General features: G+C 40.9%; 1 protein-coding gene across 3 annotated transcripts in view; it reads left to right on the forward strand.

Moving 5' to 3' along the window:
• The window catches only part of ets1 (ETS proto-oncogene 1, transcription factor), a 40,933-nt gene extending 20,413 nt beyond the window's left edge, over positions 1 to 20,520 (forward strand). For all 3 annotated transcript variants that reach the window (XM_058080193.2, XM_058080191.2, XM_058080194.2), the window contains 7 exons: positions 12,804 to 12,923; positions 13,363 to 13,563; positions 13,847 to 13,924; positions 14,524 to 14,769; positions 15,780 to 16,040; positions 19,264 to 19,382; positions 19,829 to 20,520. In XM_058080193.2, coding sequence (XP_057936176.1) covers positions 12,804 to 12,923; positions 13,363 to 13,563; positions 13,847 to 13,924; positions 14,524 to 14,769; positions 15,780 to 16,040; positions 19,264 to 19,382; positions 19,829 to 20,044 — 1,241 coding nt within the window. In that variant the 3' untranslated portion in view covers positions 20,045 to 20,520. The remainder of the gene's footprint in view (positions 1 to 12,803; positions 12,924 to 13,362; positions 13,564 to 13,846; positions 13,925 to 14,523; positions 14,770 to 15,779; positions 16,041 to 19,263; positions 19,383 to 19,828) is intronic.
• Positions 20,521 to 23,688: the final 3,168 nt, after the last annotated feature.

The following is a 23,688-nucleotide window of genomic DNA, read 5'->3' on the forward strand; positions in this document are numbered from 1 at the left end:
CATTTTTATCCATTTCACAAACAATTAAAATGAATCAGATGATTTTCAAAGAAGGATCTACATTTTTGCATAGAGGCTTACTATCAACAACTGTCAGTCCTCTGCATCAATCTCCTGGTATGGCTGCTAATCCAAGTTCATCATTTTATAAGGCTAATAGATTATTAGAAAAGCCATCTAAAAATCTAAACTAAAACTAAAATCTCTTACCATGCTGTTAACTACTCCCTTCAGAGAGCAGCACAAACTGGGTCTAACAAGGACAGAAAAACGATGCACAACTGTGCAAGAGAGTGTGTAGTTTAAGACAAAGATGCCTCACAGCTGCACTAAATAGCGACATCTCAGACTGGCCAAAAACATTTCCAAGTGATCCCAAACATGTGAGCGGTAGTGTATATAATATATATAATATGTATATTTGAGAATTTACTTTTATTTTAATTTTCCGTGTATGTTCTTTTCTTCTTGTCATATTATGACTGCTATCTTTTTTTTGCTTCAGCCACATTGTACTGAGTAGCCAGGACTATTAGGTTCCAGTTTTTGTTTTGTGATTATCATTAGTCTTCACTTGCTGTCACTTCTAACCACCTGTCTTGGCATGGCAATAAAAGCCAAAGGAAAAGTATTTGTATAGCTCTCAGGTGACATTATGTAAGTTTCGTTTGAATTGTTCAGTGTTCCGCTGTGTTTTAGGGACTGCATTGAAGTGGGGTAGAATATATGTATCTAATATAGAAAAATTGCTAATCAGTTTCCATGCTAGGAGTTGTCTGCTGGGAGAGTTCTCTGCTCTGGTGGCAGAGAGGAATGCTGCAGATGATCATGCCCCTGCTTGGTGACATGCATGGAGGAGCACGCTTTATCAGATCGAAATGCTGTTTGTTATATCTAACATGTCCGCCCATTCATCACGAAAGCCCTTATAAGGTTCCTTTCTTGCGACGTATGCACGTAGAACTTTCAGGTGTTGGAGGTGCCTCCCATGACAGTGAGGCCCAAGCAAGTTGCGCCGGAGCGGTGTGTTGCATAAGTTGTGGTGTCAGCACTTTTTCTAGTGTGCGCTCGTGTAACATATGCCAGTGTTGGAGTGTACGTGGTGGCTGCCTGGCAGCTGTGCAAACATTATTTGGACCATCAGGCCTTCTCTTGATGTGGGTTGTCATTGAACCGGGCCAATTTAAGCAATCTGGTGTGTTTTTTCTTTCATTCTCATGGACTACCATGTCAAACTGAGGACAAAATACTTGGCATTATAGGTCAGTGCGCCCCCTATTTTGTCATGTGTCATCCTCGATTAATCAATTTGTTGATCACACAGCAGAGTGGGTGGGGTGCAGTGACATTTCTGGCCGTTCTTACAAGAAATGTGCATCATAATGGATGCATGGATTGATGCAATTGGGCCAAAATGGAGTGCAGTACTTGTTGAAACCAGAAGAGGCACTGTTGGTTAGTTTGCCGCTATGAAAATAACAATGATCTATTAATTTATTGTTATATTTTTCCGCAATGCTTAGTGAAATAGATATTCCAGATGACAGCTTTTGTAAGAGTAGAAGAAATAGTTAATGTAGTGTTGTTGTTTTTTTCTAACCACTTGTGAAGAAAGGAGGGCAACTGTTATCACAGGTTGAGTCGCCGACGTTGCATAAAGGAAAAAAAAAACAGCTGACCTTGTTTCTTGACAAGTGGTTATAATTCTATGCTACAAACCTCTCAACAGCGACTCCTTGTTGAAAACATCGTACAAATTTAAATAAATGTTTCCACAATGCACCCCCTCCAACAGCTCACCGATGCCACCTTGATGTTTTTTTGTTTTTTCATTACGTCCTTGTTCAGTCTGTCATGTACTGCATGGCCCGTATAAAGGTATAATCATTACACCAAAGCATAGGCCCCTATCTTTAAGCTTCCCTAGTGACTACACGCCTTAATCACTTCTTATAAACCTTAGTCATAAAGCAAGGCGTGTTACGCCAACAGTCGGCTAAATAGCAAGCATATGGCGTGGGCCACGAGGAGGATTGGGAGAGTTGAAAGAGCCAGAGATTTAGCAAGGTGTGGCTGAATGGATGGTAGTGACAGTTTATCAATGTGCTTGGTGATAAGAGGCTTGTCTTTTTACTCGCATTCAAAAAAAAAAAGTACTAACTTGAGAAGAAAATATGTGCCTTGGCAGGCGAAATAAAACATAACAAGCTTTTCACACGCCCGCCCACTCCATCAGCTCCAGTGTTCCCTTCCTCCCTCCGCTTCTCTGCGGGCCACATCCCATCACCTTTATGTGGCTGATAGTGAGTTCCTGGTGTTAGTGCTTTGTATCTCCCCCACCGTCATTCCCAGTCTGTAAGCCATGAGTCATGGTAATACTCGTCTGCTGCACCGCAACTGGATTGGCAAGCCTGTATCTTTTGTAGAGTACCAGCAGACAATCAGCCCGACACGTTCCTCGAAGATTCTTGTTGTTTCTGCTTCACTTCCTCATTTTAACACTGTTCTAATGTTGTAGTCTGCTCTGAGCGTTAGCCCACTGTCCAAGAAGACAGCTGGTTTGTTTCACTGCTTGGACCCATGTTGCTCATTCTGTTCACTTGTTTTTTCTTTTAAAAGTGCTTTTTTTTTCGGCACACCACCTGCTGTAAAGTCTGCAAAGTTTTTTTGGGGTGGAGAAGGTGAGCAAATGGACCACAACCACAGAAACCTTACAGCAAAGCCCTGAAAAAAATAGTCAGTTAATTTTTACTCTTAAGATGGGGATAAAATGTTGTATTGGCGCCACAAAGGAGGTAAAAAAAAATGGAAAAGGATGTTTCTGTGAGATCTTTCTCTGCCGGTTTGACTGTAAACAGAGACAAACAGTGTCTGTTTAAGTAACAATAGTGCTGGGGGACTCGAGGCAAACATTTGAAACATTTTTAAATGATACTTCACCAACTAACCGGTCAAGCATATTCCCACACTGTAAGGGAGGAAAAATGGATAACTTCCACTACAGAACGCAGGCGGTTGGAGTCCAGGCTCGGTCCATCTCCTTGTAAACAAACAGGGGATGCTCTCGGGGAACTGTTTGGGCATTAAACCAAACAGACGACACATCTGACAAACAGTTTACACTGCATGTTGCATTTTTTCCACGAAACATTTTTTTTCCCATGCAAACCGGACAATTCCGCAACCAGGTTCCCTTATGTAAATGTAAAATAAGTAGGACGGTACATATGGGGAATTTGTGTAATTAATTGCTCCTTGAGGCAAATAAAATGCACTGCTTGCTAGAGCTGCAACAATTAATTATCCAATTAATTGTCAACAATTTTGGTATTAAAATGTAAATATCCTCAAATTTCAGAATCTTTGTAAAAAAAAAAATGTTGTCATCCATTGCCTAAACAATTACTCAATTATAGTTGTCCCTCATTTATCGTGCTTAATAGGTTGCAGACCAAGATTGATGAATTAATTTCCGCAATATAAGATTAATTGATAATAAATTTAATATTTCTGTAGTTACGGCATAGAAAATTTGTTTCTGACGTTCTTAGTAGTAACATTATTAGATCCCACTAGACATGACACAGAAATCCTGTAGTCATAATTACACTCATATTATTGTTTACACCGGATTGCTATTATGCTGCAGGCACTCTAGATGGCCACTAGCATTTATATGGAGGATATTATTATTAAAATCCAGAACTATGAAGTGTTTTTTGTGTCTCCTGAAACACGTTCTTGCCATAGTGGTGGGAAAAGCATGCACATCAAGGAGGTTTGTTCCATGTTTGAAGGCAAGCTATGGGCTACAGATGAATACTTGATAAATAAATGCCTCCCCCATATCGCACTGTTTTCTTCCCGCATACTTCACATTCCACTTCATGTTTTATAAGCCCTAATGTACTGCATGGTCACACAAGCTTGCTTTCTTATTTTGTCAAATGTGACCAAAAATGACTCATGGCCAGAGCCGGCTTATGATTAACGACCTCTCTATTTTAAGCTTGGTGTAGCGACTCTGGCTATAAGGAGCATTGGAACATCTGGCAACGTATCTTTCTCTCTTTCTCCCTCTCTATCCCTTGTTTTAAGATAAGTTTTCTTGATAAACCTCCAACTGGCTGAGCTCATAAAAATATCAGAATAAATCGGTCAGATTAGTGGAAAGTTACAAGTGAACGTTTTGCAATAGGAGATGGTTTTGATTTGAACTTTTCATTGATGATGCATTTCTCTCCGTGACTCATCCCTCTAGTGTGTGTGTGTGTGTGTTTGTGCGTGCGCGGTATCATGACAGTCACACTGTCAATGTGACTGGTCATGATGTAAACAATGACCACGTCTAGTTGGTTGCATTGTTGCCCAATGACTCACAATACAAGCCTTTTAGCACGTTAAGCATACAACACATGAGCATTCGTGTGAAGCCTGAGGATCTTCTCCTCTGCCCACATGCAGAAACCAGTGATTGATGTACAGCCTAAATTTTTAATGATTTTTTTCGTCAAAAACATTTGCTAAAATGTTGTTTTGTTGTTTTCATACAATTTTGCACATAACAAATTAGTCTGCTGAAAATACAAATATAAGTCATTTAGAAGATGTTAGATGTAGTATAATAGTAGTATAATATCTATGATGGCAGGGCCTGGGAAGTCACGTGTGTGACCTCAGCCAGCTACAGTAGAGCTGCTGAGTGTTAGCATGTTTAGCAGTGTGGCGTGGCAGTGACTGGGGGGAGTTGTGGCTGACAGCAGCTCCTACTACATATCTTCGCTGCTGCTTTACTGTAGTGTTCTACTACACTCGCCACTAGTTGTCATTGTTGAATTTTGATGAGATAATAGCCACCAAGTATGTTGTCAATGCTAACATGTGAGTCTTATTTCCGATTATTATGTTAACTATATTGGATAATACGGTACAAGTGTGTAAAAGTGACTATATGAGTGGCTCAATAATGGTACAAATTGTATTTAGGAGGTCGTAAACAGGTTTGCTATGTTCAAATGCATTGCATTTTCAATAAGCAATCCTAATAACCAAATAACGGTGATGAACGGTAATTGGATTTATATCGTTGTCCATGGTTAAAATTGCCTCGGTTATTGTATGTTTCGGTATTCATCTAAACTTTTGGAATGGATTAATGACGAAAACCGAGGTTCCACGCTAACTTGCTAAGTAGGCAAAAAGGCACCTGGCATCTTGAAGGTGCGTTTAGGCTCGTTATCACGTTGTAAAACTGCCAAAATGGCTAGGCTCAAGTGTTTGAGTGGTTGTCTCCCAATCTGAAGGTTGCTGGTTCGATTCTGCATCCTTCCATGACCATGTCGAAGTTAACATACCGACCCCCACAGTTGTTCTTGATTATCATTAAGTCAATATGATAAGCATAATGTGGATAATGTGGATATGCAGGGTTTTTTTTTTGCAAATTACCAATTTTTCATTATTTGAAAATGTTCAGAGGCATTTGTTTGCCTGTAGCCATTCACTCAATTTGTGATTGCTCTTGTCTTAAACGTAAGGTACAAGAATGTTAAAAACAGTATTGAAACTTGAGGCACACCTAAACCACAGGGCTTTTCACACATTGAAGAATCATAAGCCGTTACACAAGCAACGACAACAACAAAAAAAGAACATGGTCCAATTGTGCTGAAAGTGTTTTTCCCCCCACTTACCACAAAGAAAAATTCCGGGGGTAAAATATGTTTAGCATCTCCTCGGGGTTTAGCACTGCATCTTTAGCAGAAACAGCACCACCACCACATCATAGCTAACACGATTTGAGAGAGTGATGCAGGGGAAATAGGACAGTATGGCCAGCCGTGAGGTATCAGTCTCACTTATTGTCTGTGTCAGTGGCCAACATGTCTGGGACTGTGGTGGTGGTGGTGATGATGAAGATGATCCGGGACAACTCTAGTTTCATTGCCAAAGACAGACGTCAGCGGGAGTGGCATCGGCCCACCACCACAGGCTTGTGTTCTTCGGCAGTGTACCCAGAAGTTAGCAGCGGTCATCACCCTAAGAATAAAACTTACTTTCTCAGCGTTGTCGCCTGTGCAGGAGAGCTCATGCGCTCATCATGGGACTCGGTGTCAGTCATGTTTGGCCCTTAATGATTTATCTGAACCATTCTTTTTTGTAAGGTGGAATGGTTATACAATAAACATCTTCAAAGACGTGAGTGCACAGGTTTGAATATATGATTGATCTTGGAACCCACAATTTTCCTTCGTGTGTAAATCTCCAGTTCACTTTACTGACCGTCTTGGACTTTCCCGTTATTCAGATTGCTGATTGATCTAATGAGTAGAATATATACTTTGTATAATTCCATCCTGCAAAAAGAATGCTTCAAATAAATCATGTGTACGTAAACTTCTGACCGCAACTGTCTCCCCGCCACTGTCCTGCGTTAGGAACGGTTCAAATGTCGGCCTTCTCTTTGCTTTGCTCTGGAAATCTAAACAGCTGTCTGAACAAGCAGCCCTCTCAAAACCAGACTACCGCCCTCACCCGGCACTCCATCACCCTGTGGTGCTGAATGGACCCCCTTCATATCGGTGGAGGTTTATGATCCCAAGGTCTCAGAGCAGGGGTCCTGATAGAATCTCCATCAAAGGCTGTCTCAGATAGCACCTTTGGTCGGCTGCGGCCTTTTAAAGAGCTGTAAGTCTCTAGCATTAAGTCAGGACATCTCTGCTATATTCATGTGGGATATTCAGAAACACCTCAGTGGTGAATCTAAAGTGTCTTGACCCTCACCTGAACCCAGAGCTCTCCCTACTTCCCACAGGAAGTGGCAACTTAGCTACAGGAAATTGACTCTTACACAGTCCAACATACACCAGCATAGAGAATCAAAGATGGCCTTTTTGCATTGCTTCCGCTTTTTCCCCCCCGAACCCACAGCCCCTCAATGAATAAACTCTGCAGGGCTAATTATAGTTCAGTTGCATGATAAAAAAGTGCATTGTCCCATTGCGTTGCATGTGATGCTTATATCATTGCATCATTGAGAGTGGAGGCTGTGCAGTCCGTGGCTTTATGAATGAAGAGAGTCTCCACCAGAGGCTGGGAGATGGCGCTGGTCCCACAGTGATGTCATAGCAGAGAGAGGGAGCCTTTTGAGACCTCCCGTTCATGGGATCTTATTACAGACTGGTGACTCATTCCCCCCCATACTTTGCACCCACCTAGCAAGGATGCTCCCTGTCCTGCTCTTGACGACCCAAAGCCTGCAAGCATCTCATTTTCACACCCACGCACTTCTGCTGCTCAAGCTAATTCAGTTCACATGTGTTTATGTTTTTCAGTTTTAGGTCCTTAATAGAGCCTTTGTCTGAGGTTGGGATGTGGCTTCAATGGAAAGGCTGGTGTAGCATCCCCGTGGGAGCACATCACTCTGTCAGCAGCGTGTGCATTACTCATATTATAGCAAGAGGGGCGTGGTTAATCGATACCTTTTTACTGCGCATCCAGTCTAAACCCATTCACTTCTCAGAATAGCAGCCATACAAACTTGAGACCATTCTATATTTTCCACCCCCTCGAGTCGTGACAGTCAAATGTGGAAGCCACTCCCATCTTTTGTTAGCTAAGTGGACGGTAGTCATTTTGTAGACACTAATGCGGAAAGCAACGACTTGAGGATGTTCAAACTGGCAGCACATACTGACCATTGTGTTTGTAATGGGGCTTGCAGGCATTGAAATCCTATCAGGGCGTCATTTACCAGATACAGTCTGGCATGATGCTAGACTGCCTCCCTCTTTTCACTAATGGATGCACATTAGCCTTGCCACAGATAACTTTCATATGGCTCATTCGCGGAGATGATGGCGCTGCTACCATTAGTCCCTCAGCTTGGTGGTGTTTGCGCTTTCAGCACTCATCTGTTGGTCAATTCATAGACGCTGAACAAATCAATACAGACAGTGATTTTTCTTGTTGTAATTGCAGCACTTTCATGCTTACAACCTTTTGTTGAACCACTACACCAAGGTGTTACAGTCTAAGCATGGAAAAATCGTATCGACATATATTTTTCACGAGTAACATGTGTGGCCTCATGTAGGGGTTCTGATCAACATGTTATTGCTTTATGGCTGTGAGACCCGGACCTTAAGCCTAGGCTAAAATATGTTCACACGACAGGTCAATTCCATTTGTATTACTCATACAGTGTGTGAACGATGTCAGATACGTATTTTCATGTCTGTGTGAATAGTACGAATTAGATTTTTTTCAAATGGGACTTTTGTATGTTGACATAAACCCAATAAGTGCCCAATGCTATTGTAGTCTGAATGTTCTGCGTATTTCCGACCTATACATCATCAAAAGGTGTGTTTTGATGTTTGAACTTTGGGAAAAGGTACTCACAGAACCGTTTTTATTTGCAAAAAATGTTATAAATCCGCGGCTGCACGACGGCGAGTGGTTACCACGCAGGCCTCACAACCCGAGTTCAATTGCATCCTCGGCCATCTCTGTGTGGAGTTTGCATGTTCTCGCCGTGCATGCGTGCGTTTTCTCTGGGTACTCCGATTTGCTCCTACATTCCAAAAACATGCTAGGTTCATTGGCGACTCCAAATTGTCCGTAGGTATGAATGTGAGTGTGAATGGTTGTTTGTTTATATGTGCCCTGTGATTGGCTGGCGACCAGTCCAGGGTGTAGCCCGCCTCTCGCCCAAAGAGAGCTGGGATAAACGGTATGAATGAATGAATGATATGAAGCAGCTTAATGAACAGTATCCAATCACTCCCGGCTTCGACACCTCACCTACCAGCTGCTAGTACCTCACAAACCAGCGCTTAGCCAAAATTCTTGCTGCCTTTTTTCTTCATCTCGCCAGAAACTGGTTGAGTATTTTTTCCCATAATCGCCCAAACACGTAAGGGACAATATGGCTGAGGGAATTGAATGAAGGCCACTTTAATTTTGCTGAAGTGCCTTTTATTGAAGATGCTTAGTCCCCATTGTTTACCATTGGACTAATGAGGGATTATCGTCTCTTTATCCTGATGAAAACTAAATAAATACCCCCAATTGTACTTGCATGCTACCTCAGCTCAAATTTCTTTCAGAGTGTTTAATGCCAGCTCTTAAGCACTATATATCTATCTTACAGAGTGTCTTTGATGCAGGATTTAGTGCTAAAGTGGGTTCAAGACTTCCTGGGCAAATTACAAGTCGGGGGTGTGGGGCTGATAAAAGCGATAAGTCAGTCCACAACTGCAGACAAACTCCTGCTCCGTCCACTTTAAATCAGTGGCCACATTTGGCCCTTTGGGCTCCACATCAAAGCGCAGACTGTCTGAGCCCTTCTGTCGCATCTCAGTTTGCAGCGTTTGCGACATGTAGACATTTTCAAAAGGAACCAGGCTGCATGTTTTATTTAACTGCAAATGGAAACTGAGGATAGGAAATGCATGTGTCAGCTTGTATGGTCCTGCAAAACCAGTCTTTATTCTATCTTCTATTTGCAGCAAATTATATACCATACTGTCTTTCTATAATGATGGTTAACATGGCAGTTGTTTACCAGTGATATATTGGTATAAAATTAACCTAATCATATACACAGTGGGGGGGGGGGAACTACATATAAAGGAGAGAGAGAGACAGGGATGCAAAAAAGCCAGTGGGAGACCTAAGTTTACGCAGACAGATGTCGGTTACACGGGCGAAAGGAGGGACAGCTGCTGGGAATTCCAGACGAGGTCGAGACGTCAGTGAGTGGTCACGACAGGCATGAAGCGTACGCCGCTCTAGTGTGCCGTGCTCGCAGACAAAACCACCAGACCAGTGGAAGATGCCTGAACATGTGGCTTTGATGGTGCTGTAAGATGACTTTTTTTTTTTTTTTGTAACACCACTTTGCTTTCTTTGACCAAAGATTTAAAGCAACAGTACTTTAAGCATATACAGTACTTTATTTTCTTTAAACATATGGCGATAATTTTAGCATGTGGTACAGTCTAGACTAGTGATTCTCAAATATTTTCTGCCAGCCCCACCCCCCGAAAGAGATTTTTTTTTCAAGCGTTCCCTGCTTTGTTTCTTTATTTTTGCAAATCACTGTATGAGTTGCTGGCACTGGCATTCTGCATACAATTGTTTCATTTACAAAATAGATTAATAAAATGAGATGAGATAACATCGGAAACAACTTCAAACAATTTTGAAGTTAAGTATATAACTCAATTTGTAAAATTTAAGTCTGCGTGATTCTCATAACTGAGAAAAAAGTGCAAATAATTCATATGCCAAGCCTTTCCTCATTTCCTATTGGAATCGCAGTAATCCTAAGGGCCATGTATGCTTAGCTGTCTCCTTTACTTTATACTCGGTTATCATGACCTGTTTACCTTTTTCATTTCTGTCAGAAATGTCTCCATCGCTCATCCCCGGTCAGCTCTGCACACAAGTACTTACTACCATTTCTACGGAGTTGAACAAGCACCCTGTTGATTAGCTAGCTTGAGGCTTGTGTATCATTAACGCATAAATACCATAAAATTACAGACTTACAGCCCACAATCCTTATAAGAAATGAAATGCAATGGATGTTAGCATTAGCACAACTTTAAAATATGGATGATATGAGTTACTGCATGGCAAAAATGGAAATTTAAGCACAACTAAAGCAAGACTGTGGTCAACAAATAACCACCAGAGTGACTTATTAGTGCAGAGTCAAATAACGTTGGCATGAACATCTGTGGCTGTAGGCGACTTCCTGATGTAGTTTTTTTTAATGAACACCACAAGAGTGCAATACTGCATTTGCTGTATTGCATGATGTTTTTAAATGATGGTTCTGCAACTTCCTTTGCTGTTTACAATGCACTCATCATCGCCAGTGTCTGCCAACTAGATGCCTTCTGTAATAAGGTTCTAATGTATTATTACTTTTACATATGATTACTTTTAAAATTGTGCTCATTTTCCGACCCTTTGTATTGAGTTGTGGTCTCCTATAGAGCAGCTACACACAATAACACGCATAGAAAGCTTTTTAGATTTGTAGAATCTTCACCTACTCCTGCTGCATTTCCCTGTATTTGTGCTTCCTGCCAAAAGGTCTGTTAATGTATTCCACCCACGGCCCGCCTCCCGGCATGCCGACTACACTGTGATAGGTCACATGCCCAAAGTGCTTCCTAACTGTGAACCGTATAAGGAAGTCCGCCCCTCTGTGCCATCACAAAGAGTTAGTTTTACTACGCTTTTTGAAACAGAGTGTTTTGAGCCATCTCAAACTTCTTTTAGGACTTACTTCCAAATGCGCAAACTTCATTATCTTGACACTTTGGCATCATTTAACACGAAAATACAAGATTGTAACTACATTTATAGGTCAGAAAAGTGGAAAAAGCACACAGGAATTATGACATCAAGCCAAATGCAATGACGTAAACCTCATGTTGAACCAGTGATGTATCTTTAAAGAACTCAGTCAGGTTATAAATTAACTACAGTCCATCTTATCAGACGATGTAATGACTTGATGTCTGACTGGCAGCATAATAGAACACAGCGTATCCTCTACAGACACACTTGCAGTAATTTAAATGTCTACAGTTTTATGTGGCTATTGGCAAGTGATTGGTCTTTGCCCACTTTGTTTTTAGCAGTCTATTCTAGTCGTGATGGTGGCCTGGGGGTCCTCCCCATTGTTCCTTCCTCGTCTCCCTTGTTGCCCTGCGTGTCCCACACTTCTCTCGGCTTCTCAATCTAATTAGAGCAGCACGAGTCATCAGGCACTGTTTAAAGGCATCAAAGGGAGTCCTGTTCCCTACTGGGGGTGCCCACTGGCTGTGAGCAGAGAACAGTGAGCCCAGTGTGTGCAGCCCAGACCCTCAAGATGGCCCACCTCCCTAGCCCGGATGACATCACCACCTCATCTCCTGACCCTCTGACCCCTCTCAGGGTTTGACCCTGTTTTTGGTGTGGCCACAGTAGGTCCACTGTGTCAAGGCAGCGTGGTAGGAGGCCTGAGGAGGGGTCACGGTGTCACTGATGGGCACCAGGCGGGAATGTGTAGTAGAGAAATGGCAAATAAACATCTGGTGTTTGTTTGGATGCTGGAGACCAGGTGAAAGGTATTGCTTTACGAGCAAAATGGAGTGTAGACGTTGTTGATTCAGTCTAGACTTGTTTGCTGGCAAAGTGAGTAACATTCATGCCATGTTCTGTTCCAATATGACACTGTCATAGAAACAGGAGTTCAGAACTTGCCTGATCGTTTTGCACTCCCATTTAACAAACCATATGCAATGGCGTGGATATTATAAATTGTAGAGTCCTTATCGTCACGTGGGTTCTAGAAGCAAATAACTGCCAGGCCATTAACAAATGTGGCTGTAGACAACATCCTGATGTATTTTCTCTTTGTAGTAACTCTGTAAGATGGCAGTTTTGTGTAACAGCAGCTGTACTGTTGCTTACAACAGCGCTATTAATGCTGGCTGAGCAGTTTGCTCAATACTGCTGTTACAACATTGGTTCTGATGCTGCTGTACTGAGCTGTTTCCCTTTCCACCTTACCATGCACTATTATTTTAAGTTTTTAAAATTAAATTAAAGTCATAAATTACAAGTACTTTCTTAAATAATCACAGCCTTGCTCCAATTGTCACCTGCTTCCAATTAATACATAATGTGGTTTATGTAAATGAACACCCCATTTATTATTAGAGCATTTATCATACTGTGTTTTCTTGTGTGTGTTTGCATGAATATCTAATATCTGTATCTCTCTTTGTGAACTGCAGATCCGGAGTGTGGCGACATCCCTTTGCTAACTCCCGGAAGCAAAGAGATGATGTCTCAAGCTCTGAAGGCCACATTCAGCGGTTTCACCAAAGAACAACAGCGGCTGGGCATCCCCAAAGGTACACTTGTAAATCTTGCTCGTACACTTCTTAGCTATTGGTATTGTTTTATAATGTTTTGTCAGAGGGTGGGATTCCATCTCAGACCCTGAAAACCTTAATGTGTTGCATATATGAAAAATGGGCTTTGTGTTCGGTGCCTTTCACTTCAGACTGACTCAAGCATCCTGAGAGTGTAGACCGAGAAGACAGACAGTAAAGACATTAGGTGGCTTCCTAATTGAGGCCAACTGCAGGGCCTGTTGGGTAACAGCAGGACAGGCTGTGCTTGTCTGTGCCATTGTGCAAGTGCTTGTTTACATCCACTTATGCCTCGCTGTTAGATTTGCATCGACTTGTGTGTCCAGGTGTATTCGCCAGCCATTCTTATTTACAGTAAATACGCATACACCAAAGCCCACATACGAATTAAACCATCACTGCTTCTTATGTGCTCCAGACCCCAGACAGTGGACTGAAAATCATGTGGCGGCATGGCTAACGTGGACCGTGAATGAGTTCAGCCTGAAAAACGTAGACTTTGACAAATTCCGCATGAACGGCGGCAGCCTGTATGCCATGGGCAAGGAGCGCTTCCTGGACTTGGCACCCGACTTTGTGGGCGACATCCTTTGGGAGCATTTAGAAATGCTTCAAAAAGGTAAGGCCAGCATCAAATTGGGAGGCTTTTACAGTCCAAACTATTATTATCGAATGAGAAGCTGGTACTGTCAGCTAAAACTGTGTATTTGTGAAAGCCACCCGAGATGTGCAACCTTTACTTGTGTTCGTTTAGCCTGCGTTTGCTGTCGTAACAGGAGACGAACAGGAAGGAGCGTGTTAGCTCATGTCATTAATCTTTTACGATGCTGCATGCAGTTACATGATACATAAAATCAATGCAGAGGTCACTGACGCTCACTGTCTATCTATTTTTCATGAAGAGGATACAAAGCATTACCCCAACAACGGACTGACCTCCAACTTCCAGGAATCCCGTTATACCTCAGACTACTTTGTCAGTAAGTACTTGCTTACAATCACATTGTAATATTATAGCATACTTATAATAGGCCAGGACATTCAAACCTCTGGGTTAGAATATTGACATAGTCAGCATGTGAATAAATTTTTCTGCCACATACAACCCACATCATGTCAGAATGACTTGAAATGTGCGCTACAAAACAGCTGCTGTAACTTTAGGGCGCCTAACCGAATCACCGCAAAATTTGGTTCACGCTTTTCGCGGACTGACAGCTACATGTCTTTAAAATTAGAGTACGATTGGTTGAAAAACATGGCCACCATCAACGTCATGAAAGGGACTGGGCTCAGCCACTAATAAGGCATTGACCGTTTGCCTAATGATTATATATTTATTTATATATGTATGTTACATGCACGCTAGTATGCCTTTCAAATGTCATTTGGGATGTCCTAAATCACTAATTCACATTTTCCAACAGTTCAGGGTCAGCAATATCTTTACTGCTGATTCTCCTGGCGTCATCTGCCACAGTTGTTTTAGTCTTCCCATGAGGGATGATCACTCTGCTCCCTCACAAAGATTGATCTCACCCATCTCTTTCCTGCTCTGCTTTCCCTCCACTATCTCCAGGCTACGGCGTTGAGCACGCCCAGTGCGTCCCCCCCTCCGAATACTCTGAGCCAAGCTTCATCACAGAGTCCTACCAGACTCTTCACCCCATCAGCTCGGAGGAATTGCTGACGCTGAAGTATGAGAGCGAGTACCCTGCCGTCATCCTGCGGGACACGCCCCTCAACCCCCTGCAGGGAGACTACTTCTCCGTCAAGCAGGAGGTGGTGTCCCCTGACAACATGTGTGTGGGACGCCTGAGCAGAGGTGAGGGGCATCAAACACGTGGAACACATTGGATCTTTATATTCATTCATTCAGTTTTTACGGATTATCCTCACGAGGGTCGCGTGGGGGTGCTGGAGCCTATCCTAGCTGTCTTCCGGCGAGAGGCGGGGTACACCCTGGACTGGTCAATCACAGGGCACATATAGACAAACAACCATTCACATTCATACCTATGGACATTTGGGAGTCGCCAACATTGTTTCAAATGGAAAAAGTATTTATTTTTATTAAAATACATTATAACAAATTATAAATATATATTTAAATCAGAGTTATCAATAAAAACACTATTGCACAGCAGGGTGTGTTTCTTTAATTATAAATATGATAATACAAATATTTCCATTTTCTTAAATTTTTCAGTGATTAAATAAGTATTAATTGAGATGAATTAATCAGTTTACAAATATGTTTTTTTTTATATCATGCGGAGTGTACAAATATCCCTTCAGTGTTCTACACAAGTTCCAAATTGTTTTGTTTTTTTTTTTTAATTCTCAGCCCTTCGTTGTTGTCTTTGTGGGAAAGTATTTTTTTGTGGTCCCGACTGATATGCCACACATGGCTTCAATTTGGGGGTAGTCTGAGGATCTGGGCATCAATGGAAGGGCTGTATTGGCCGTCATTTGTTAATGGCTTGCCAATAAAAGGCTCTTATCTTTGCTAGGGCCAAAAATAGCCAGTGTGATTTTCACTCATTAGAAATGCAATTGAAATGCTTGTTCAAGTGAAATGAGGTGTGAAATGCAGAGGTTAAATGGTACTATAGAAAGCGTGAAGTGGGGGTGTTGTGTTACTAATATTTCATGATTAAGACTAATACAAAAATCTAGGCTAGGCTTTTTTAGCGTGTGTGTTTGGGATTGTACTGGGGAATGGCATAATCCCTCCATGAATGTTTTGAACTCTGATTTTAGACCATTCACCAAAAAGCCATGCTTGAAGAGAGAGTAAAGTCCGGTTCATTTCCCTCTGTCCTCTCTGCACAGGTAAACTGGGCGGCCAGGACTCTTTCGAGAGCATCGAGAGCTTCGAGAGCTGCGACCGGCTGACACAATCGTGGAGCAGCCAGTCGTCGTTCAGCAGCCTACAGCGGGTACCGTCGTACGACAGCTTCGACTCGGAGGACTACCCCACGGCGCTGCACGGCCACAAGCCCAAGGGCACCTTTAAGGACTATGTGAGGGAGCGCTCGGACCTCAGCAAGGACAAACCCGTCATCCCTGCTGCGGCGCTGGCAGGATACACAGGTGAGATGTCCGAAAATCGTAGGCAGAGAACGTTAACATTGGACGTAAGAACATGAGAAAACCCTTACCATCCCCCAAAGCAGTGCAAGCATAGTGCACCCTTTATTTGATAAAATATGCAATGGCGTCATTCCCATCAAATGAATTCCTTTTACGACTTTATTCTCGTAAAATTAGGGCTTTGATTCTTGAAATTAGTTGTGTTTTGTAAATTATAGTATTTTTTCATAAAATTGGACTCGGTTTTTTCTCTAACCCTTTTACATGAATTTTCTTGTAAAATTATGTCTGTTTTTTTCATATTACAACTTAATTGTGTCTTACAACTTTTTTTCTCATAATAGTACAACTTATTGTAATGTTATTCTCATAAAAAGACAAGGTTTTGTTTGTTTTTATTGTTTTGCTCAATATTTTTTTTCACAAAAGTACGATTTTTTAAAATTTTTCATTTATTTTTAATTTAATTTTAATTTTTAATTATTTTAACTACTTTTTTACTCTAACTACTGTATTTTCCATGATATTTAAGTTTTTTGGGGGGGAGGGGGCTATTTTTTATTCATTTTTTTAATGGCCTTTTTATTGTAGTACTTACATACTGCAGCTTTTCATTAAAAAAATATTTTTCTGTTGTTTTTTTGTCACAAGTACAGTTTGTTTTGTTTTTTTTTCTTTTAAAATTCAGTATTAAATTTAAAGTGTTCGTTAAAGCCACGTTCGTTTAAGTTCCTAAAAGTACAACTTGCATAACATTTTTAAAATAATTTTTCCACAAAGTTGTCTTTATTTCCTACGACAATATTACTCATTATGACTTTTTCGTCCTGTAAATTCTTTCATACTGTTGACTTTTTTTATGTGCCTTTTTCTTTCAAAAAAGCAACTTCTATTTGCTCTGTTTGACAAATTATTTCTTTTAAAATTGCAGTATTAAGAGTCACACCCTCAAAAAGCCTCTGTAACCCCATTCATACACATTTACAGGAAGTGAAATAGATATGGCATTCGTCTCCTTTTAGTCTAATCTACTGCCTTGCAATCTGCAGCCCGCAACTCGGCCTACATTTTCCAACGTCTCCCGAACAAACTGAAAACGGTTGACGGTTCATGTAGAATGCTTTTAAGTCTCACAACTGAAGAAAATGTTGATTATACACATACAGTACAGTATATAAATCACATTCTATGAATATGCAGTGGTGTGGAAAAAATGTTTGCCCTCATTCCTGATTTGTCGCACGTATATAAATGTTTCAGATCATTCCACAAATTTAAATATTCATCAATGACAACAGAACTGAGCACAAAATGCAGTTTGTAAATGAAACTTTTCATTATTAAGGGGTGGGGGTGCAAACCCACATTGGTAGACCGGACCATCACACTACCACCACCATATTTTACTGTTAGTATGATGTTCTTTTTCTGAAATGTGGCGTTACTTTTACACCAAATTTAATGTGACACACACCTTCCAAAACGTTTGTCTCATCAGACCATAGAGTATTTTCCCATAGGTCTTCAAGATGTTTTGTGGCAAAATTGAGACAAGCCTTTAATGTTCTTTTTGTTGTTGGAACAAATTTTTGCCCATTGTCTTTCTTCTGTCGGAGTCATGATCACACCACTGTATATATGTAACATACTATATACATATATCCCCCTTGTGTCAATTTGGGTGGTGTGACACATTTGACGCTTATGGTGGAGATGTGGAGCATGATAAGGCAGCCAACCCTCATTGCCATGGTTTCCTCTGAAAAACATTGCAAACATGAGGTGAAAAATGAGAGAAAAACACCACAAGTTCTCAAAGTTCTGACTTATCATAAAGTTAGTGTTTTTTTTATATTACAATAATATTACAATTTTTTCTTCTTTAATTTTATGTAAAACTATGATGTTACTCATTATTAGGACTTTTTTTTTTAGAATTGATTTACTCTCCCATTGCAACTCCTGTTAATATTACAACTTCCATTTTGATAAAATATTTATTTATACTACTATATTTTAATATACCCTATTTTTTTGTCCGGGTTTTGAAAATGTTTGGCATATTATGATGACTAACTTTTTTTCTGTTCAATATTACAGCTGTGTGATTTTACTCATGTAAAGGGAGGACGGCTTTACTCCCATATTACTTTTCCTGATTATGTGACTATTTTCCCAAATTAAAACTTTTTGTAAAGCTTTATTCAGTAATTTAAATCAATACAATTCCAACTTAACATGACATAATAATTAAAAAAATCTAAATTTTAACAGAAAAGTATTATAGAGTATTATGACCTTAGTATGGCATTACTCTATCATTGCTCTGTATCAAATATAAACGCAAAAGAATGGCCTCTTGTGGCTGCCTGCTGGCCAGTTCCAACGGCCCCAGATGAGGTTTTCCATTTGGGTAGGTCACATACTTTAAGGCTTGTGCTAATGTGAAGGCCCACTGTACACTTACTCACTACAAGGCCATTGTATGATATTTTTGGAAACATTTTTCTTTTCATTAAAATGCCGTCTGCGTTTTAATGCATGAGAGCGGCGGCGGTGGGTGAACGGCCTCAGTGTTACAGACACTGGAATGCGAGTCAAAGCTGTGAAAGAGAGCCAGTGTTTGCGGCGTACAGTATGCCTTCTTGCCGCACTCGCATGCTCACAAATGTCATGTCAAGTGTGGAACCCACACGTCTCGTTTCCCCGAACGCATTTGCCTACGTTATACGAAAAGATGCACTGGGTTTTCTGAGCGAGGCGACTCTGACTTCGTTTTTCTGTGCTGCATAAGCAGGTGTGATTTCAACATGCACGCCTCAGCAGCAGGTTGAAAAGCCACAACATCATAGCGTGCGACAGTCAATCTAGCACACGCACTAAACCTTTTTTTTTTTTTGCTGCTTTCCCTCCTGAATGTTTCCATTGTAAGTAACAAGTCATCAGCTTTGAACTGGTTGTTACATTACTCATTAAACCCTGCGTTCATGCCGTCTTAGCCTTGCACAGATGCACACAATGTGCTGTTGAGATTTTATGGTCAGTATTTGCTTCCAATACTGCACTGCCAGGCTGCAGTTTAGATAATACAAAATACTCCCTTCCTACCATAATGTTTGAGTTTGAAACATTATGTATGAAAGTATGAATGAATGTAGTATGAAAAGAACAAAAGATGAATGACTCCGCCCCCTGATGTGGTTTGATGTGGTCCCCTCTGCAGGCACGGGGCCCATCCAGCTGTGGCAGTTTCTGCTGGAGCTGCTGACCGACAAGTCTTGCCAGTCCTTCATCAGCTGGACAGGCGACGGCTGGGAGTTCAAGCTTTCCGACCCAGATGAGGTGAGAGGTCGTGACCCCGCCGGTCACTGCTACACGTGCTGGGAGGTCCTAAGTAGTTAAGCAGATGAACAAAACGGAGGTCTTTAGTTTGAAACAGTTTGTTTGCTTCCATGACTCATGATTAGGAAAGCGGTCTGTATCTTAGCCGCACGTAGTAATAGTAATAGTAATAGTAGTAGTAGTTCCTATAAAAACTGATACCTACCTAGATACCTACCTAGATGGAATACTAGCTTGCAAAAATATCAGCTCAGGGTTTATTTTACTTATTTTTGTATATATATTTGGTGGTTTATATTGTGGTGGTTCCTATTAACGTTTATGCTCGTGTTGCTAATGTTAACATTCTGAGCTGCAAACTATTTACAGATTTTTCGACAACTTAGTCGACTTCGAGCAAAGTTTCAGTCAAGATGCAACTAATCAAACGTTCTCTTTTGCTTAAGGTGGCCCGGAGATGGGGCAAGAGGAAAAACAAGCCCAAGATGAACTACGAGAAGCTGAGTCGCGGCCTGCGCTATTACTACGATAAAAACATCATCCACAAGACATCGGGGAAGCGCTACGTGTACCGCTTTGTCTGTGACTTAAAAAGCCTGCTGGGCTACACCCCCGAGGAGCTGCACGCCATGTTGGACGTAAAGCCCGACACGGACGAGTGAACGTAGAAAATCGAAGCATCATGAGACAGTGACGCCACTTGGACTCGAAAAGCGGGTGGGGGGTGGGAGGGGATGGGTAAGGGACCAAAAATGTTTTTAATGACTTACTGGTTTTGTCATCTTCTAGCGTTTGTGGAATGGAAGGGGCGGGGACACAAAGTCAAAAGCTTGCATTCATACCCTGTTGGACGCCAACATGGAGACAAATGTTTGCAGCTTGGACCAAAAAGTCACGACAAAGCAGTGGAGGAGAAGACGCAGTGTTATCACATCCACCGTGCAACAGGCCTATAGTGGAACGTGTACGGACAATGAAGGTGGAAGCCAAGTAGAAGAAGCCTTAATGTGCTGACTGGAGCAGTGGTGAGGGATCACTCATAGGAAGAGACGACCTGAAAGTAACCGTTACGCTTACCGAACTCTCACCTTTACGTGCTTTTTTGCAGACTCAAAATTATGCTCTTTTTTTTTTTTTTTTTGGCATAAACCAGCAGTATTAGCACACCGTAGACAATCAAGGTCTTTGTCCTTTTGTTGTATTCATGGTCGTCCATTTCAGCTCTGATTTCAGATCACAAAGTAAAGCAGAGTGGACGGAGGGAATTGTTTGGAATGTTAGAAGAAGGTAGATGCAAGGTGGCGACCGGAATGTGGTGGAAGATGGAAGATGAAAGAAATCATTGTGTTCTCGCCAGAATTTAGTGGGAAATCATACGGGAAGTCAATCATGGCCTACATCCGATCGTGATACATATGCTTCATTTGACACCACAGACACACAATTGTCATCTGAAATGACTAAAACCTTTTTAAAATAAGCAAAATAATCTGCCATGCCAACAATGGCAAATATTATTTAGTCAAAATTTCATATATGAAGCTTGCTTGGATTTAGTCATGAATCTGTAAAAAAAAAAAAAAAAAAATTCGAACACTCAAAAATACATGATGCACTTGAATGCCTCATCAACCCATTCTTTATCATTCTGTGTGCATTTCACGGAACAAATTAATCACGCACACAAGCATACCGTAATAAAGTTAAGCAAAGGATTCCCTGGCTGGAATCTGTCTATAGTGTCCTCTTGTCCTAACCTAAAGAACCACTATCCATTCTTCAGAGTCACCAGTGTGTGGATGCGTTGTTTGGGCACTTGACGAGTTTGTTCAGTGCACTGAGACAACCGAGACAGTGTATGAAAACCAAGATATTTTTCGCCATTCGATTTGTCGAAAACGGAGTTTCCACTTTGTTCCCAAATTCACTGCCTTCAAAATGGGATGTGAAATTTTTTACTAATAATCAAACACACAAAAAAATTCACATTTGTTGTTATACCTGAAGGTCTATCGTTAGTTGACGTCATGTCAATAGCTGATGGACAAAATTCATTGATTCATTTTTAATTATTTTCTTCTTTTTGACAACAAACGGCAGGGGTGTCTAAATGCGGCCCGGCAGCCATTGTTAAATATTATGTGAATAAAGTAACGGTGTTATGAAAAAAAAGTTGCAGAAGTTAAAATATAAAATGTCCAAGTGGTCTCCATTTCTTTTGATTTTACCGTATCTGGCCCTCGCTGAGGAAAAGTTTGGACACCGCTGGCGTATTAGTTCAGATTGACCCAACAGTGCCTCTGCTGGTCGCAGCCAAGTATTACACTCCATTTTGCCCAAGTGACTTTCATGACAAAATAGCTATCACTTTCATTGAAGTTTAGCACAAAAAATGTGAACTCCATCTACAGTGTTTTACCTTGGGTAAGAAGTCCTACTAAATTCTGGTGTGAGCATGCTCAGGAAATAAGCGGAGGTTATGGAGGTGACGGCGTGTTCGTGATCTTAATCCATGAAAGTTGGCATTGGCTGCACACTGGCTTTATGAGAAATGCCAAAGTTGAGCATCCTTTCTAAAATACAAATGTTATTGTTTACAGTAGCTGAATGTTACCCATATTGATCAAAATAGCTTTTTTTCTTTTTTTTTTTAAAGAGATGTCTATTTGTACAGATTGTGTTTCATGATGCTTCATTGAGACCCGGCTTAGGCGCAAATAAGCAAGCTGACAAAGCCAGAATAATAACCAAAAGCCTTGTGAGGTCTTTGGACGTTGCGCTATGTGTATCTCTCACAGATTGTTTTTTTTTTTTTATAACGGAGCAGCACAAAGAGTAATGTATTTAGCTTCTAGGGGTCTCCCACTGACTTTAAATTGATGTTTAATTGGGAAGCTCATTATTATCTAGCACTGACTCACACCTCCTTCACTCTTTCATTGGCCATCAGCTACACTGTTCTTTAGGATTCTTTTAAAACACTGTTTTCTTTTTCCAGAGGAACTTTTTTTGAGTGCAGAGGGAATTAACCTTCTGCGTCACACATTCCAATCTACTGTATGTCTTAGCCGGCCAAGTGTATACTTACCCTCGTTGGTAGCATATGCATATCTCCGGGGGGTGGGGGGGGATTCAGGATTCAGAAGGAAAACCTTTTTTGTTGTTGTTTTTATAGTGTCTGTATTGTTTTTGTTTTGTATGAGATCCTTTTTTATTGTATTTAGTTCACAAACATTTGAATATTTTTTCAATAATTTATATTTTATAAGAAGAAAAAAATTAGATTTGCAGACAGCTGGTGCTTTCATGGGATATTAAAAAGGTAGCACAGGATTCAGCAATGTAGCGATATGTTTTTTTTTTAAAGTTTGTTTTTATTGTTTTTTTTTTATTCTTTAAAAAAAAGAATAGATGATAGATCTGTCTGCTTGAGGAAGAAAAAGGCTGATGCTGGCCCATCAATGATTTCTGCTGGAAAGGTTTTATAAACTGTAGCCTCTATTTCTAAAAATGTACTTCAAAAAATGTTATAAAATATATGTGAACAAAGATTTTACTGTTGTGTGTGTTACTCTTATGATTCATGCTGGAATACAGATTGTGGAGTTGTATAGAAGGCATCTAGTATCTAAAGGGTTGGTGGATAGCAAAATTAGTTTTGAAGCGATGACGATTGGGGGGGCGGAAACAGCTGATTAGCATTTAAGTACATTTAGCAAATACTCTATACAAATAATGATGGTATAAAAATATATATTTTGATATATATATGTATACATAGTACATACATACACAGTATATATTGTCCATAGGTATGAATGTGAGTGTGAATGGTTAGTTGTCTATATGTGCCCTGTGATTGGCTGGCAACCAGTCCAGGGTGTACCCCGCCTATCGCCCGAAGACAGCTGGGATAGGCTCCAGCATACCCACGACCCGAGTGAGGATAACCGGTATAGAAAATGGATGGATGGATAGTGTGGTATGTTGCATCTTCTCTGAAGAGTCGCACCGCGGTGACCTGAAAGCAAAGGTTGTTCAACATCATGGTTGAATTTAAAAAATTGCATTAAAAGAAAACAGGATCAAACTTCTCATAATTGATCAAAAGTTTTAAATAAAACCACCGATTTTTGCGAAAAAAAAATCATAATTGCATGAGTGTTTCTTTAACAGAAAAGCTGAAAAACTACATTGGGTACATTTTGGTAAGATCTCCTCAAATCTCCCGTCAGCAAAAGGGGTCACCAGGGTCAGGGAGGGTGCTGGAGCCTATCCCAGCTGTCTTCAGGCAAGAGGCGGCGTA

Source organism: Doryrhamphus excisus, linkage group LG8 (assembly GCF_037039965.1).
Source record: "Doryrhamphus excisus strain RoL-2023G ecotype Guam linkage group LG8, RoL_Dexc_Guam_v1.1, whole genome shotgun sequence".
Lineage (NCBI taxonomy): Eukaryota > Metazoa > Chordata > Actinopteri > Syngnathiformes > Syngnathidae > Doryrhamphus > Doryrhamphus excisus.